The sequence below is a fragment of the Miniopterus natalensis genome, chromosome 16, assembly GCF_054644295.1.
Source record: "Miniopterus natalensis isolate mMinNat1 chromosome 16, mMinNat1.hap1, whole genome shotgun sequence".
Taxonomy (NCBI): domain Eukaryota; kingdom Metazoa; phylum Chordata; class Mammalia; order Chiroptera; family Miniopteridae; genus Miniopterus; species Miniopterus natalensis.
In genome coordinates this window covers 37,547,540-37,562,359 of record NC_142096.1, presented here as the reverse complement: position 1 = coordinate 37,562,359, position 14,820 = coordinate 37,547,540, and the positions used below count along the sequence as shown (strand labels likewise).

At 45.6% G+C, this 14,820-nt stretch overlaps 1 protein-coding gene across 2 annotated transcripts in view; it reads left to right on the top strand.

Moving 5' to 3' along the window:
• ADCY8 (adenylate cyclase 8) overlaps positions 1 to 14,820 on the top strand; it is a 155,751-nt gene that overhangs the window by 79,116 nt on the left and 61,815 nt on the right. For both annotated transcript variants that reach the window (XM_016215999.2, XM_087825204.1), the window contains exon 7: positions 1,040 to 1,310. In XM_016215999.2, coding sequence (XP_016071485.2) covers positions 1,040 to 1,310 — 271 coding nt within the window. The remainder of the gene's footprint in view (positions 1 to 1,039; positions 1,311 to 14,820) is intronic.

Here is a 14,820-nt window from a genome sequence, read left to right as displayed (position 1 = left end):
GGGCAGCTGGCAGCCTGCTCTCTATCTATGAGTCTGTCTCTATTTTGCTTGTTAGTTCATTTTGTGCATTAGATTCAGCATATGAGTGAAATCATAAGGCACTTGTCTTTTTCTGACTGGCTTATTTCACTTAGCATAATGGTCTCCAGGTCCCTCCATGTGTCAAAAAGGATAAGATTTCCTTCTTTTTTATGGCTGAGTAGTATTCCATTGTGTAAGTGTACCTCAGGTTTTTTATCCACTCATCTAATGATGGACATTTGGGCTGCTTCCAAATCTTGGTTATTGTAAATAATGCTGCAATAAACACAGGGGTGCATATATTCTTTCAAATTAGTGTTTTGGGTTTCTTTGCATAAATTCCCAGAAGTGAAATTGCTGGGTCATAAGGCAGTTTCATTTTTAATTTTTTAAGGTAACTCCATACTGCTTTCCTCAGTGGCTGCACCAGTCTTCATTCCCACCAGCAGTGCACAAGGATGAGGGTTCCCTTTTCTCCACACCCTCGCCAACACTTGCTGTCTGTTGGTTTATTGATGGTAACCATTCTGACAAGTATGAGGTGATATCCCATTGTGGTTTTAATTTGCAATTCTCTGATGATTAGTGACATTGAGCATCTTTTAATTTGTCTCTTGGCCATCTGTACGTCTTCTTTGGAGTAGTGTCTATTTAGGTCCGTTGTCCATTTTTTAAATGGATTGTTGTTTTTTTGGTAAAAATCACTGATTCTTAAAAGTTGCTGAGATCAGACTGACAGAAGAAAAGCCAAAATCAGTGCTTAGATGCAGCTCAGTAGGGCTGCATTTTATCAGAGGCTGCAGTGTTCCTTGCGGTGAAGGCAGTGATGACCTGCTCACTGATTTATGCTTGGAATTCTGTTTTCTTTTATTCTTTCTGATTTTTCAGGGGAACACACACTGTCGCTGAGGACATGTTCTCACAGTACCCTGATGTTGGCTTTGCACAGGACAAAAAACAGCGATGGCCTTTTCAGCCACATCAGGAATGTATAATGACCTATGCTTTGTGTACCCAGGAGGATTCACATTTCCAAAGCCACACTCGACTGCCTCAACGGTGACTATAACGTGGAAGAGGGCCACGGGAAGGAGAGGAATGAGTTCTTGAGGAAGCATAACATAGAGACCTATTTAATTAAGCAGCCCGAGGAGAGTCTGCTGTCCTTGCCCGAAGACATTGTCAAGGAGTCAGTGAGCTCCTCAGACAGGAGGAACAGTGGGGCGACGTTCACAGAAGGGTCCTGGAGCCCCGAGCTGCCCTTCGACAACATAGTGGGGAAACAGAACGTAAGTCCTGGCTGCCTTCTGGTTAGCCGAATGCATGCTCAAGCATATCTCCACCAGAGACGCTCAGAGAAAACTCATCCATCTTTACCCTTTTCTCTGCTGAGCAACATAATTGCAAATGATCAAATGTGTCTCCTCAGGACAGAATTAGCCTTTGTATGCAATGTCAGGAAATGCCCGAAAAACCAGAGTGTTCCCAACACCCTTTTCTTTATTTCTTATTTTTTGACCTCTCTCAAAATAAATGTCATATGAAACTGAATTATAATTTTATCAAAAAAAAAAAAAGAGAGAGAGAGAGAAACCTGATGCTAGTAAACTAGCAACAGAAGTGGATGATCAGGCCCATGGGAATGCCATTCTTTAGATAGCTGGCAAGCTAGGAGTTCTGAGCTGCCCTCTGAAATTTAAGGTCAGGAGGAGACTGTTGATTTGGGAATTTAAAAACAGCACCAAGTGATACCCAAGCAGAGGGTCAGAGTGTTCAGGAGTAGCGTGAAATTTCGAAGCTGCCTGCATAATTCTATTCCTATTTATTGCGAATTTGCTTCTTATGTGAGGGATAGAGCTGACAAAGTCAGTACATAAGGTGTAAATCACCAATCATAAAATTATTTTTAAAATTATTTCCTCAACTACCAGGATTCCACTAAAACCAATGAGATGCTCAGACTCCGAGAGGTGCTCGAGAACTGAGGCTGATCAAGGCAGCGAACCTAAGAGGAGTCAGAGATGCCCGGTCCCCAGAGTGTTTGTTCAGAGTGTGGGCAGGATCCCCTGCCCTAATACGGATTTCCCTTTCATCATCCAGGCCAGGCACATATAATTGAATTCATGTGAGTTAAATGGTATAACTTCACCATCCTTTAAAAAAAAAAAAGCCAATATATAAGACTTGGAAACAGTTTCTGACATGATCGTGAACCAAGCAAAAACTGAGAGTGCTAGGAAGTAAATTAACCAAACCAGGAGCATCAGGAGCTCTCTGAAAACCTGTATGGGCTAATTGTTTCAATTCATGGACCTGAACTTCTCTCATGAACTTGTAGATAAGAAAAATCTGTCGCTTAAAGGCATTTTAAAAGGAAAAGCTTAAAATGCTGAAAGTCTTCTGCATCTGACAGATGGATGGGGCACTCGGAAGCCAGGTTAACCTCTGTCTCCGTTCAGTTCCGTGTGAAGGGACTAAGGAGCCATGCATGGGCCAGATCCCACTGAGGAAGAGGCAGGTCGAACCCAGTCCGCATGCCTTGCAAGAGTCTACCCTTAGGTCCTTACTCTTCTTTTGTGTTTAATTTTCTCCAGAATTATTATGCCCACACAAGTCATCACTGATTTCAATGCCTACTTCTTTCCATCCCTGAATTGCTGTGCCTGGTACAATTTGCTGTTATGTAAAACAGCAGACTTATATGTACTTCCTGGAGTGGGTGCATGCCCAGCTGACTGGACCCTCTCTGCTTCCTCGGCCTATTGTTAGCTTAAGCCTGGAAGCTGGTTATTTAGAGAGGAGATGCATGCCTCACTGTAAATACCTCAGTAACTCTGCATAACATTCTCTAAATGTCTTGTTTTTTCTTCCTGTTTTTTGTCTTCTTTTTGGTCTTCCATTAGAAAAACTCTTTCCATTTAAGCTGATCATGGAAATTGGGATAATTCCTAATTGTTCTAATCTCAGTTGCACCTAACCTTGCTACTACTAATTGAGCACCAAGAAGAGAGAGGTGGAGATGCTTGGTTTTATTCTGTAATTGATGGATCTGGTAAAATTGTACAGGAATATATGAAATAGTTCTTTGCTGATTTCCTAAAAAACACTTGCTAATATCATCAAATAGCTATTATAATAGTTGTCACTGTTAGTCAGTAACCACACCATATATTTCTTATGATGTCCAAGTTTTGCCTGGACGTGCACACCCCCTGTGCCGTCTCCGACATGAATTATCTCAATTTACTTTGATTTCTTCAGACTTAGGAGTCAGTGAGTGTGTACTGATATTCATAAATAAGTAAATGAGGATTTAGGAAATGAGTTGATTAAAATGGTCACAAGCTCTCAGAGTTTGCACTTACGCTTAACTCTAGAAGTTGGAGGGCCATCTGTGCAACTCAGAGACATATGTGTGACTGGAAGGGATCGAGACTGGCCTTGCTGAGCATGTGCTCTGCTGAACCAGCCAGTAAGCCCCATAGAGAGCCCAGACCGTCTGAGTGTTTGCATATCACACGTAAAAAATACTAATGCTTCACTGGGGGTTTTCCAGCTGAATTGGCCAAATGCTCTGGCTTTTATTGATTCATAACATGCACTTAGAAATATTTTTAATGACATTGATATGCTGTGGCATAATCTGTGCGATATACATAGCAGATGTTCAGATAGTTACATACTCATTTATTCATTCATTCAATAAGGATTAACTGAGCATATTTAACATGCCAACTGCTACTGGTAATAAAAGGAGGGACAGAGAAGAGAAGTGCTTTAGAAGTAAAGTCATCCAGTAGGTTATATGTATCATGAAGACAGGAATTATATCTGTTTCACTCACCCCTGGTTAGCCAACAATTAGAACAATACCTGGCAGGTAACAGGGCTTGATGGCAGTTTGTTGAATGAATGAATGAAATGATAGGTGTGAGTGGTAACAGAGAAGAACCAGTGAAGTTCAACTCTTAGGTTTTTTGCTTAGGTGACAGTAGAACTGCCCACTGAAATAAGCAATATCGGCATGGAAGGAGATTGGATGGGAAACACTAGGAACTCAGTTTGGGGCATGTTGAGCTTGAGATGCCTGGAAGAGGTCTTGGTGGAGATATATCCAGAAGACTACTGAGCACCCACTTCTGAACCTCAGACATAAAAGGACTGTGCAAGGAATGTGAACCTGCCGTCATGAGAATTGGAGTGCCAGTGGAAGCCATGGGAGTGAAGGAGGTCACAGTAGGGAACATGTAAAATGAAACAATAAGGACAGACCTCGAGGGACTCCAGACAGGAGGTGAAAGAGTGGTGATCCCATGACAACAGGAAGTAAAGTGATGAGAAGAGAATTAGGGAATGTGGGGTCCTGGATGCCTGCAGAGCAGAGAGAGCTTTTTGAGACAGAGGGAGTGATCAACAGTGTCCAGTGTAGTCAAGAGGCCAAGACTGAAAACTGCCAATCGGAACTGGATGGAAGAACATCATTGGCAAGAGGCAGATTTGATGAAGTGGTGAAGTCAGAAGCCACATTGTCACAGTTGATAAGAGAGCGCTCTGGATTTCCAAGGCGAACCCCAACTCCACCTGTCTCCTCCCCTCTGCCCATCTAAGGAGGCTGTCAGTGGTTTGGAGGAGCAATTATTGCACTAAGAATTATTTCTGGTCCCTCAGTTGAGCCTTCCAGTCCTTGTCTGTGCTTGAAGGTTCTTCCTTGGTTTTGATGTCATGCATCTTCCCTGCCCCTTATCTGTGTCCATTTGGGTTAAGTTGCTGGTTCAGCCCAGTCTGAGTTCTGGTACCCACGTTGCTCTTGGAAGCCCTCAGCGCTCATGCTTTGCAGGCCTGAATCCTGATGTGGCAGGTCTTCTCCCCACTGATTGGGCATCTTGGTTCCCTGAACTCTGGTTCGGTTACCATTCAGGCTGCCTGTGCTCTGAGCCCCAGAGTGGAATGAGAGTAAGAAAACCAGAAGTCAAGAAGTTTATGGTCATAGGCTGACTACTGAAATTTAAGGTACAAATGTAGAAGTAGATAGTTTAATAAACCAAAAGAGAAAAATTGGACATATGGGAAAGGATGCCCAGAAATTTCCAAGCTAGGTTGTTGGATGAATCATCAACATGGTCATTGAATGTCCCAGAATAAAGGTAAAATTGGGGCTATAAATGAAGACTTGAGAAAAGGGGTCCTTGTAGTGAAGCTCATGCTTCCCTCTGGGTGCATGATAGAACTAAAATCCCTGGCTGGCTTGAGCTCTCCATTCAATTATTAGCAGGAACTCAGTAGTCTAACTGCTGGGGATCCGGTACTGAGAAGACAGACCTGGCCCCTGTCCTCCGGGAGCTTACATTTTAAAGGAGTGGGAATGCAGACAATTAACCAAAACATGGAAGTGCTATGAAGGAACTAGAGAGAGAGATATGAAGCGGGGGAAGATAGAAATGCTGCTGATAGGATCATCTGAAGATTTGATTTGAATGCTGAAAGGACCCTACATGCAAATAACCAGGAGAAGGGCATCGTAGACGGAGGAAACACCTAGTGCAAAGGCCCTGTGGTGGAAAAGTTTCATATGTTACAAGAAGAGCTAAATGGCCCAAGTGACTGGAGCAACCAGAAGTGCCACAAGAATTTTTAAAACATGCAATACCTGACTACATCAGGGGCACCGACCTCTTTTCCCTTAGATTGTCAAATTTAAAAAGTGACAACGACCAACACAATAATAGCCATCTGGTATGAATGAATCAAAATTATACCTATTTTTTTGTCAGATCGGCAAAAACTATGATAGACTTTTTCGTGTGCCGCAGAATTTTAGTGATTCGTTTATGCGTGCCGGGAGACAAGGCAGGCTGAAAACCGCCGAGCTAGAGCACAGTGAGCAAGGAAGAGAGGGCACCAGGTGGAGCTAGAGGGTGCTGGAGCTTGATCCTGCAAGCCTGGTGGACCTGGGCTTGCTTTCTAAGGGCAGTGATGGCAAGGTTTCCAGCAGGGCAGTGACATGATCTGATTTAGATTTATTTTAAGCCATCGCTTTGGCTGCCTTGTGGAGAATGGACTTTAGGGGCAAGAATGGACAAAGGGCATCTTAGACTTATGATTCACAAGAGGATACAAAGGATAAAGCTTTGTGTCTTTCTGAAATGTATTGTGTGAGGATATTAATCCGTTTTACGTGATTTTTATGACAAGTGATATACCAAGAATGTGGAGCCACCCTTTTAGAGGTGAAGCCCCTTTTGGAGCCCAGGGTCTGTCCTCATATCCTGTGAAACCTTTGCCATCGGCCCATCCACCCATTTCACATGTATGTATCATGGCATCAGAATCAGGCATGTTTCTATTGCTCCTGCAGGCTTTTAAAAGACTCACCTGGAGAAAAGCACACATTTGCTACTTTGTTGTGTATATTAATCATTTCTACAAAGTAGACTACCCTTGGTCGTTATCTTACCATGAAGTTAGTATGTGCACCGTCATTATTGAAAATATAGTTGAATTTCTGTATTCCACCCAGCAAACCAGAAAGCACATGTGCTTCTTTACCGTGAGGACAGGTAAATATCTAGAGTCCCTAACATTTATAGAAGCAGAGTTTGGGGCCAGGCACCCTGGTGGGCACGTTGCTCACGTCCTTTCTGTTTCATTTCCATGCCAACCTTACAATGTAAATGTGATGTGCCTGTGTTACGGTGAGAAAACTGGGATTCATAGAGACTGATTAATATCCTGGCTGACAGGTAGCCTGTAAGTAACAGAGCTGGGATTAGAACCCTGCTATGTCTGAACCCCAATACTTTCCATCAGGCCACACTGTCTCCCCTTTGTGGCCTGAAGATAAAGATGTTTGCTAGATTTCCACCTACCTTGTGTGCAGGGCAATGTGCGTGTGTGCGTGTGTGTGTGCACGTGTGTGTGTGCATGTGTGTGTGTGCATGTGTGTGTGTTCGCCTTCTGAGGACAGATCAGTTGCTCCCCAGGGGCAGTTAGTAATTTTCAGAGAAAGCCCCAGGAAATGACCAGATTCTCCTCCGGCTAGTCTGTCATCCCGGGCAGCATCCCATCCCCTGGGTGTGCTGATGGGACGGTTGTTTGCATGGAAAGGGGCTGAGCTGGGCAGGTCTCTCATGTCTACATAGGTGTAAAACAAATAAACAGCTATTCGTTTTGGTCCCACTTGGACTGGAGAATGTTGAGACCAGAAGGAAAGGAAACATGGAGGTTGTGGAGCCGGCTGGGCTGCGAAGCAGGATATTAGGTTTCTATATGCTCATCAATACAAGCTGGGACTTCCCTTAGATCCTGTTTTCTGTGTCCACTGGAAGAAAGGGCAGAATTCTCATCTGATCACCTTTCTGATTAAACCCTCATGTCTACCTGACGCTGGGGATCCAGGCTCCTCACAGTGAACTGCTGAGTCCCACAGGCTGTGAGTCTTGTGATCTTGGGGCAAATCTCTGCAGGACCAAGATTTGGAAAGGGCCTGATAGGAAATTCACGGTAACTGAATTCTAGCCCTGATTTCTGCACTTACTGCTGCATGGCCTTGGGCAACCATGTCTGCCCTCCAAGCCTCAGTGTTCCCATCTGTACAATGGCAGAACTGGGATGAATGACGCTGACTCTTCCTTGCAGCTCTGCCATTGTCCCATTCAATTTCTCAGCCTCAGACACATGCTGGGCATCTGTGTCTATACTGCTGAGTTACTTCCACCTCAGAATCCTGCCATCTACAGCCCAGAGAACAGATAACTCACCCCAAAGCGAGGGGGGTTCCTGGTGCTTATGGTTACCCTAGTTTAGAATAACAGTTTAGCGTAACTCTTACCCTAGGGAGCTATCTGAAAACATTAATATCTAATTCAGAAACAAGAGTTGAAGGAGAAAAAAGTATATCTCCCCTAACTAGGGAATGAAATTTACCCTTTATCAGCCTTCTGGGTAATCGAGTTTTGATTACATGGAGACAGGCGGTCAAGCATCATTACAAACGTCACCTTTCTTTGCCATCTTTCAGGGTCCCATTTTCACCATGATCATTATGTTCTTTCATTGGGTAATATTGATCCTTGGGGTTTCTGTCCTTCTGTTTCTGCCCCTAAAGGGTAGGATGCAAACTGAGTGGCTAGCCCCTTTTTTGTGCATAGAAATGCCCACTAGAAAAAGAACTCCTAAATTCCAACTCGTTTGACTTCTGTCATTCACCTTGGTCAAGTCCCTCCCCCCCCATGGTGTCACTCATTCCCTCATTCAGTCAGTCATTCATTTATAAACTGCTTACTGAGTAACCGCTATTTTCGGACCCTGTGCCGGGTGTCAGGGATGGAGAGATGAAGGAGGGGACAAGCTGTCGAGGAGCTCACAGTGCGGTGGTATTACTAATAGGTCAGCAGGACCAGTGTGGACTTGCTGTGGCAATAGCAGGAGAGTGCAGTGGAGGGGGAAACTGATCCAAGGTGATCGGGGAAGACCTTCCCAAGGAAGAGGCCGTTAGCTGAGCCTGCGGGCCAGCAGGGAGTTCAGGCTAAGCATGAGCACACAGGACCCCAGGCGGAGGGGAACAGGGCCACCATCCCAGCCTGGTTTCTAGTGCTCAACACCAAAGCACACGCTTCTCTTTCCCCACAGGGAACTCTGCCCTGAAATTCCTACCCCTAAAAACACCCAAAGAATTGGGCATTGATCTTGAAAGAGAAGGTGTGTTTCCAGAGGCTGCTGCTCCGGGGATGAGCTGCCGAGTATCTGAAGTGTCCGTATGCAGTCTTGGTTTGCAGGAAGTCGGGCAAATTTTTCTCCACCGGCAATTTATTTCTAACCATTTGAACCTCAGATTCGGTTTTGATGTCCATTGGATGGGACACTTTGCAGGCTCTGGGGTGGCGAACATGAAGAGCTTGGCCATTTCTCCGCAGGGAATCTGCACTCTCAGGTAGCATGGTTTTTCCTGACAACAGGCCCCCCAGGCCGCCCCATGCCCGGCTCAGAGTTGGGCCAGGGCAGCGCCCAGGGCCTGGTTTCCTGCTCGCTTCAGGAAGGCGAGTGGAGTGGAGCCTTTGGCGGCACTGAGCGGCCTAAGCAGACCGTCTGCTCTGATAGCCTGCAGCGGCACCCTCTCTTTCTCTGAAGTCACAGGGGCGGAAAAGGTGGGAGAAATGAAGGCAGAGATGAGTCTGGCTCGTGGGGAATCGCACCCTGGGGATGGGCATTTATGTCAGCAAGTGTACAGCTTGCAGGCCCTGGTCCCCGGCGGCCAGTAGCTGGCAGAGACCTTTCTAAACCGACCGGTTGCCCGGTTGTTTGGGGAGTCAGAAAACAGTGGCCCAAGGAAATAGAACCAATGGGTGCCTGATATTTTAAACATGGGAAAGTAATATAGGTCGGAAGAGAAAGCAAAATGCCTGGATTTTTTATGACTTCCTTGTTTCCTAGGTTTGGAAAAAACTGGGTTTTTTGTATTGATTTTGGTACCAATTCTGCCAATGACTAGGCTGAAGATTCTTCATTATAAAATGTCTTTATTTAACCCCATCAGGGTTTTTCCATCTTCTCTCCACCAAACACCTTTTATTGTTTTGACCTGTGCAGTTCACATAAAGGTTTTTCTGTGCAAGAGAGTGGCCTGTGCTGAGAACGAATTCCTACTCCCACTTTTTAAGGGTGGTTGGGCGCGTGCTCTGTGATGCACTGTTGCTCTTTCTCTGCACAGGTCATGAGTGGTGTCACTCTACGGGGACTTAATTCCGGCCCAGGGCAAGGCACTTGACATTTCCATTGGCCTGGCCAGCCTCCTCTTGGTCTATTTGTGTTATGTGCTTATTTTCACGTCACCGAGGGTCAAAAGGAAGCACAAGGGTAACTCCTCGGGTATTTATGGAACTTTCTAAAAGGTCCTCCCACAGCTCAGGGATCTCCAAACCACTGCTGTGAATTCTTGGTTATAAAGCTCTACATTTGGCCCCATCTTCCCCACTCTGTGACTTTTATGTCACCTTTAGTGGCATGAAGAACCTCTCTGCACCATGAGATGATAAGGGCTTTGTGTACTTCATAGCACCAGAGGTGGTAACACCCACTCAGGACCACATATCTTGGGGGTACTAAACACAGGACTGCTCTGTAAATGGTAAACTCAGGAGCAAACACTGGGGGTCGCAAGAGCCCAGAAAAGCTAGATTAATGAGACAATTCCAGTAGACAAGTGTGGGTCAGAAAAGTTAGGATAAGAGGACTAGAAACTACAAAGTCCCCAAGACCTAGCAGCTTGACTCTAATCTGAGGAATTTCTTCTCCCCCCTCTCATTTGTCCTGTCAGAACTGGGGACAAGTAACAGAGGCTGGATTCTTGAAGGTCAGTAATTTTTAGCTCATGGAACAAAATTAAAGAAAGCATCAATAACAAATTTAATTATTAACTTGTATAATAGGAGTCTGAAAAAACTCAAACCTACAGCCTTAAAACAACAAACATGAGCAATTTATCAGCAACTCCCAATATGTTATGGCAGGTCCTCGAATCCTGTCGTTTTGCTCTAACGTTGATGAGATGCCCCAGGAGCTTAACACTTGTTTATATCAATTCGCCTTTGGTAAAATTGGTTTTTGTTGCATCTCCTTTGCTGCAGTTCGAAGAACTTATCAGTGACATTAAGTGAGGATTTACTATACTTTCTTCATAATCCTAAATGTAAAGAGCTGCTTCAGAATCTTTAAAAAGATGAAAGTTTAGGTCATTATTATATTTCAGTTTTCTCCAAATTTCCATTATGAAAACACAAACACACACCTTTGTTTTCCCCATGGCACTGGCATTTCTGAAAACCTACACTTTGATGTTCACAAGAACACTGAGTAGCTTAGGTCCTGATAGATGAGCTGAAATTATTCTGATTGTCAACCCGAGGTCATTGGGTCAGTGGAATAGTGGTCACCTCTCCAGCCACAGCAGATGACATACTGGCCCAGCCATTTCAGTGCTGTGGGCACTTTGATTCCCACCTATCCGGTGGCCCCATAAACAAACGAGTGATGCGTCAGCTTCTCTGTCCCCAGCTCAGGAGCCACGTCCAGGGCAGCAATCCTGCCTCTATGCTTGGGCTTGCCCATCCCTCTTGCTCTTTACACCCTAACCCTGAGAAGAGGTCAGTGCTGGGGTTTGCACATCTGCTCCACACATCACTGTGGATGTGATATTTTGAAAGCTAAAAATTCAACTGGCAGCTTGCCTCGAGGCACATGGCTTGAAAGTGGCCACATTTCAATGGATGTGCCAAGTTCTGTTTTGACCAATTCTGCAGGAGTTTAACAGCTCTTTTTTTTTCTTACTTTTATTTTTATTGTTGGCGGTATTACAGATGTCCTCCGTTTCCCCCCTTCCCCCCCTCCACCTGGCCCCGCTCACCCCAGGTGTATAATGACTTTGGCACAATCACATTCTCAAACTGAGATCAGCATCTTTCTGAGGAACTCAAAGGATACTATCAGAGTAAGGAATCCTGGATTAGCTCACAGGGTCTGTCAAACGAGCCAGACAGGCTTCTCAGGTGGGACAGAATCAGTGTCAGACACCACTTGTCCTGGGTTAACCTGGCTCTGAGGTCTTTAGACCAGAGCTTGGGGACAAAATGTTGAATGCTGGAGATTCCCTCTCTGGGCTCTGAGTCTCATCCTGAGGGCTCTGCCCCATCCCCTGAAATTGTGGTTGGCCTAGAAGTTCAGCCACAATTGGCCCACACCACCTCCAAAGAGAACCAAAGCCAGGGTTTACGTGTGTCCAAAGGCTGGAGCCACCAGTATGGTGAACAGAAGCAAGAAGAAAGCCTTTGATGTGGGGGAAATGCACTGGGAAGAGAGCTGAGCACACCCAGAACCTAAATCCCAATGAAGAAACTGTCTTAATGATCAGCTTATCGGTGTTAGTCAAAAGGTTAAGAGTGAGGTTGTGGGGTTCAAATGAGTAACAAACTAATAAATGCTTATTGTGGAACCTACCAGAACTAGGGGTACCTCCCTATCATTGTTTTATTATCTTAATAGCAAACTGATTAAAATTTCAGGGCACAATGTGGCAAAGGCCACTTAAAGATGCCATGCATCCTTTACTCCCTATCAAATGCAACAGCCAGACGATATTTGCAAACTTCCAGTCCTGCGTAAAGGTGGGAAACAATGACTGCAAAAAGCCTGGGCCCAGACTGACACCGAGCGCTCATGGCTGGGGCTGGAACCAGGCTGCGGGCAGAGCCGGACTCCCGCAGCGGGGGGCCGACGCGGCTGGGCGGCGGCCTCGGCCCAGAGCGGGCTCTGTGGCCCGTGTTATTGCCCCCGGGGCAGGAGCGGTGAGCTCACTGTGGAAATCACTCAAACCTCTTGGCATAGTGCTATCCCACAGGCCTCCCTCTGTGACACCTTATCAAACACTCTTTCGCTTTGTTCGGAAAGCAGATTATGATGACATAAATATCCAAAAAAGGAGAAGAGAAACTAAGAAGGAGCCCTAACTAAAAAACCACCAGACATGTAATCTGAATGTGATATTTCACTGTCTCAGTACAGAGAGGAAAAGCTGGGCGCCTTGACGAGCATAGCTGCCTGTGGAGACTGGTTGGATTCCTTAGCACCTCTGTCCCTGTCAGAAGGAAAAACTGATACGTGGCAGGTTCTGGGAAGCCCCAGGGGGACATTTTCCCCAGGGTTCCCCAATCAGTGTTTACCCAAATGCCACTTAGAGTTCTCTTACCCCAAAAACATTACCTCTCACATCCACGGAAATCTCTACTCCCCACCCTTAGAGTTGAGAAAATATTACTGTGCACCTGGTTGGGACACAGCAGGTATCCTCTCGAGGCCCTGAATGCAAACCCCTGTGGACAGACCACCTCGAAGCTTTCCCAAGAAGTGAGCTTTCTTTAAAAGAACGCATATGACTCTTTCCAAAAGAGAGTAAGAGCCTTCTCTCCTGGAGTTGGGTTGGGGTTTTAACACACAGGAGCGAGGAAAGTAGCCCTACTGTGTCGTTATTCAGGCACCGTGTTGGTTCCTGGCTGTTTCTTTCCTGTGTTTCCCTGTAACTGTAGGGCAGGAAGTGGGGCAGGAGCTCTAAGGTCAAGTGACTGCCTGTTTCCAGCCCCAAAGCCTGCAGGTGGCAAGTTTGAAGTGCAACCACAGAGGCCTTCAAGGTGGGCGCAGGGAAACGCTGCCACGAGGTGCTGGAAGGGGGCCCAGAGCTGGGGGAGGAAGCCACTGGCCCTCCGCTGCTTCTGAGTGCAGACTCTCAGCCTGAGACTGGACGAGAAGAGCCTTTGGGAAAGGACAGGCCAATCTAGGTCTTTCCCAAATCAGCAACAAGCTGGTCCTCACTGTCGGAACTTCATCACAACTACCTACATCTAAATTAAATCTCAAGACTGCCATGTGCACATCCCAGAGGAGCTAACAGTCGAAGCCCTTTCACCGAGGACCTCAGCATACACTTCAGGCTGGCTCGTGGGCACGCTCAGGTGGACAGTGGTCCAGGCTTTGGTCCCAGACAAGGCTCTGGGTTAGGGCCATCCTGTCAACGATCTCTGGTGCCCTGGCAGCCAGCTCTGGAGGTAGTAATGAGAGAAAAACTCTCTAGATTCCAGAAACCTGAATAAAACATCACATTGACACACATTTGAAGGCTGCCTTTCAAGGCTCTTGCTTTTGGCTGGAATTATATTCAAGCATCATGGTAATGCCTTTATCTCCTGCTGGTCAAAAACAAGGCATTTAATTGAATAGTAGGAAAATAAACTACTTTTATTTAGTTAGTTTAATAAATACAGTTTGGTAAACAGGATCTTTTCAAACGAAGAGGCCCTTTGGGAGAGAACAGGACAAAAGAAAGGGGCTTTTAGCAATAAGAGATTGGAAACAGTGCCCTAGGAAACTTTCATCCATCCATTTATTCATTCCACACATACTTATTAAGAACCTACCAAATTTGCCAGATGCTGGAGGTTCAGTTACAGATAAAACAAGGTTCCTGACACTCAAATAGATCAGACAGGGAAGAGACAAACGCACAATTAGGCAAGTATCATACATCACAGCAACTGCTGTGCTAACGACAAGCGCAAGCTCAGGATAGGCTTCCTGGAGGAGGCGACATCTGAATTGATTTTTAAACTGGCAACAGGACATGTAGCCAAATGTTACATGTTCCAGTGCTAGAATATAGTGAACCAAGTAAGCGTTTATAGATTACAAGGGGCAAGTTCTAGGCTGCAATATGGGAAGTTGGACACCATTTGCATTGGGTCTCATTCTGTGTGTGGGACACCCAGGGCATGGACAAACCAGAAAACATCGTGCCATATGCAGACCATGCCACCCCTGGAGCGATTGGGGGACATCAAAGCCATTAACCTGAGGAAGAAAACTCTGGGCACTAGAGGAGGCCACATGGAGAAAGATAAATAGGTCTTATTCAGAGCTCAGAAAGAAGCCCACTGGGCAGGAGTTGTGAACAAAAGCAGGGAAGAACTGTATTGCGCTGTTTCCCAAACAGTATTCCATGGAACATGCAGAGGATATTCAAGTAAAGAGGGTTTTGTGGTCATGAAAGTTTGGAAAGCACAGTTTAAAAGTCTCATTTCTACAGAACGTATCAGTTCTTTATTTCAGCGACGTGTACTGTGAGAGTCCAGTGGAAGAATACAGGAACTTTTCCACTCACATACAGAGTGGCTACTTAGTGCCAGGCATTGGTGTAGACACTGAGGACAAAGAAATGAACAAAAAAGACAAAGTCTCTTCCCTCAAGGAGAGCGGTGAAGA